The 3145-nt window shown below is 42.0% G+C and overlaps 1 protein-coding gene across 1 annotated transcript; it reads left to right on the forward strand.

Moving 5' to 3' along the window:
• Nucleotides 1-1040: 1040 nt before the first annotated feature.
• LOC138674237 (cocaine- and amphetamine-regulated transcript protein-like) lies at nucleotides 1041-2919 on the forward strand. Its single transcript, XM_069762135.1, has 3 exons — nucleotides 1041-1290; nucleotides 1584-1667; nucleotides 2606-2919. Exons 1-3 carry the CDS (start codon nucleotides 1129-1131, stop codon nucleotides 2711-2713), a joined length of 354 nt encoding a protein of 117 aa, XP_069618236.1. The 5' UTR covers nucleotides 1041-1128; the 3' UTR covers nucleotides 2714-2919.
• The last annotated feature ends 226 nt before the right edge of the window (nucleotides 2920-3145 follow it).

Consider the following 3145-nt stretch of genomic DNA (forward strand, 5'->3'; position numbering starts at 1 on the left):
TGGTGGGGGGCAGGATTGTGTGTGGTGATGTGGTGGGGGCGGGATTGTGTGTGGTAATGTGGTGGGGGGCGGGATTATGTGTGGTGATGTGGTGGGGGGGATTATGTGTGGTGATGTGTGGGGGGCAGGATTGTGTGTGGTAATGTGGTGGGGGCGGGATTGTGTGTGGTAATGGGGTGGGGGGCGGAATTATGTGGTAATGGGGTGGGGGCGGGATTATGTGTGGTGGGTGGGCGGTATTGTGTGTGGTAATGTGGTGGGGGGGTGGGATTGTGTGTGGTGATGTGGTGGGGGGGCGGGATTGTGTGTGGTGATGTGGGGGGCGGGATTGTGTGTGGTAATATGGTGGGGGCGGGATTGTGTGTGGTAATGGGGTGGGGGCGGGATTATGTGTGGTAGTGTGGTGGGGGGCGGGATTAAGTGTGGTGGGGGGGCGGGATTGTTTGTGGTAATGTGGTGGGGGCAGATTTATGGGTGGTGATGTGGTGGGGGTGGGGGATTGTGTGTGGTAATATGCAGGGGGCGGGATTAGCGAGTAATCACTATGCCTCTTATATATATATAGATAGTATAGGATATTACTGTATCGATGTAGTATTAGATCTGACCATACAGTATAATACCTATAGTATAGAATATTACTGTATCGATGTAGTACTAGATCTGTCCGTATAACACTTGTAGGATTTCACTGTAGTATTAGCTGTGCCTACAGCCCCCCATCCCACCTATATAAGCAGGCAGGACATTTCCTGACTGTCGGCAGTATGGATCACTTCCACCCAGGCTGACTAATCAAGAATGAGCGAAAACTGTCATTTGCAAAAGTTCACACAGTAATATGAAATTGTCTTGAAGTATCAGAGAGGAAACATAAGCCTCCTGTGCCCTGGGGCCATGTCAGCATAGCCCAGGGAGCTCTGATTGATGTCTTCACACAGACCCCAATGTCAGGCGCTGCCTGCTTCCCCCCACGCTTCCCATTGGCGTCACTATGGGAGGAGTTCATCAAATAAAATAACAAGACGCATCCCCGAGGAGGAGATAAATAGGGAGCTCTCCACTCACTACAAAGCCCAGCCAGTGCCCCGACCACTGGGTGCCAGGAGAGAAGTGTAGATCAGCACCATGGACAGCAGCTCCAGACTGCGCCTCCTCACCCTGGGCAGCTGCCTGCTGCTCCTCGGCATCGCAGCTGTGTGTGGCCAGGAGGACAGCTCAGACCTGGAGACCAGGGCGCTGAGGGACTTCTACCCCAAAGATGCCATTCCTTCCAGTGAGAAAGAGCTGGTGAGTGATGTTCTGCCTGTGTGGGGATATGTATTATTGCCATACTATACACTGTCCATGTGCAATGCCAGACACCACATGGCATGTCCAGCAGCAGCAGGTTACACCTTATATTAATACAATGTAAAGAGTTTGCAATTCTGGAAATTATAATTCTAAAACAGCTGTAATATCCAGAGCAAACCTAGAAATGTGCTGGATTTATACATATAAATATATATATATCACTCTATAATATCTGTAAACCATAATGCATTATCTCTGCCCTGTCTGCTGATGTCTCTGCTCTGCAGCTGGGGGCTCTGCAGGAAGTCTTGGAGAAATTACAGAGCAAACGTATACCTTCCTGGGAAAAGAAATTTGGACAGGTCCCTGTGGTAAGAAAATCGCTTTTACCCTAATGTGATATCTGCAACAGAATCTAGTCTATATTTAGGATGTTTTATCTACATCACTAGAAAGAGAGGAAACCCCACAGTAACCTGTACTCTGCCTAATTGTGTATAGTATGTAATATCTCCACATTGCTGTGCATTGTAACAAAATGTAAATATATATATGTGTGTGTGTATGTGTATATATATATGTATATATATATATATATATATATATATATATATATTTGTAAAAGTATCATTTATATTACAGGGGATTTGCATATGAATAGGGGAAACTTACAGTATATATGGTTATTGTGTTTTCTTCAGGACAATTGCCCTTGATAAAATATGTATACAGTGTAGTATTGTAAATTAAAACAGTGTAGTTAAAGTGTAACTGTCATTTTAATTTATTTCATAAATCAACAGAATACTTGAAAATAAGTAACTTTGTAATATGTCTTATCAGAGAAACCTGCTTCTTTCTCCTCCTGATCTTTCACTCTCAATTCAAGTGTAGAATCTGTAAAATCTATATTCAGTGAAAACAGATTTTCCCATTTCTGAGATAGGAGATGGCAGTTGGTGCTTATAAAGTTCTATGGAGAGGGGAAAAGTTGGCGGCAGACACCGATAATCTGCTGCAAGTTCTCCAGAATGGATAATTGCAGTTCTCCATAGAACTTCATGATCATAAACTGTCATCTTTTATCTCAGTAATGGAAAAATCTCTTTTCACTGAATACACATTTTACCTGTGAATCGAGAATTTTGAGAATAACTGATCAGTTCAGGAGGAGATAAAAGCAAGTTATTTTTTTCCATGTTTACAGTTGGTTTATTAAAGGAGAATTAAAGTGATATTTACTGTTTACATTTGTTAACAACACTATTGAAGGGTTCTATGGTCATAATTGTAAACCTTTGTTTTTCAGTGTGATGTAGGGGAACAATGTGCAGTCAGGAAGGCATCCAGGATTGGGAAATTATGTAACTGCCCGAGAGGTTCTGTCTGCAACTTCTTCCTTCTAAAGTGTTTATAGAGTAAATAAAACCCCAAAGACAATGTGCAGAAGTGACCAAGCTGAGCACCAACACAACCTCTGAAAAGAAACAATGTGGGTGATCATGATTTTTCCTCTGGTGAAATGATATACAGCATCTGTTCTGCATTTTGTCCTGTTCTGTTAGCCTACCTGTTTGCACACCTGTGAAGATAAAAAAATAAAGACCTGCTCTCTTTTGTAAAGTTTTCTTTCATGAGAAGTCTTCTAGATATTTTGTGCATAAAGATTTTATATTCAATAGGAAATTCAGATGCGACTAAGCACTGAAAGGTGATATAATATTTGGGGCACAAATGTGTTCATATAAACAATAGCATTCACAGTCATTCATTCCAACAGTCATTCATTCTTGATCAGTATTCTTTTATTGATTCCCTTCATGACAGAAGTATATATGTAATATTTGAT

This window comes from Ranitomeya imitator, chromosome 4, assembly GCF_032444005.1.
Source record: "Ranitomeya imitator isolate aRanImi1 chromosome 4, aRanImi1.pri, whole genome shotgun sequence".
Classification (NCBI taxonomy): domain Eukaryota; kingdom Metazoa; phylum Chordata; class Amphibia; order Anura; family Dendrobatidae; genus Ranitomeya; species Ranitomeya imitator.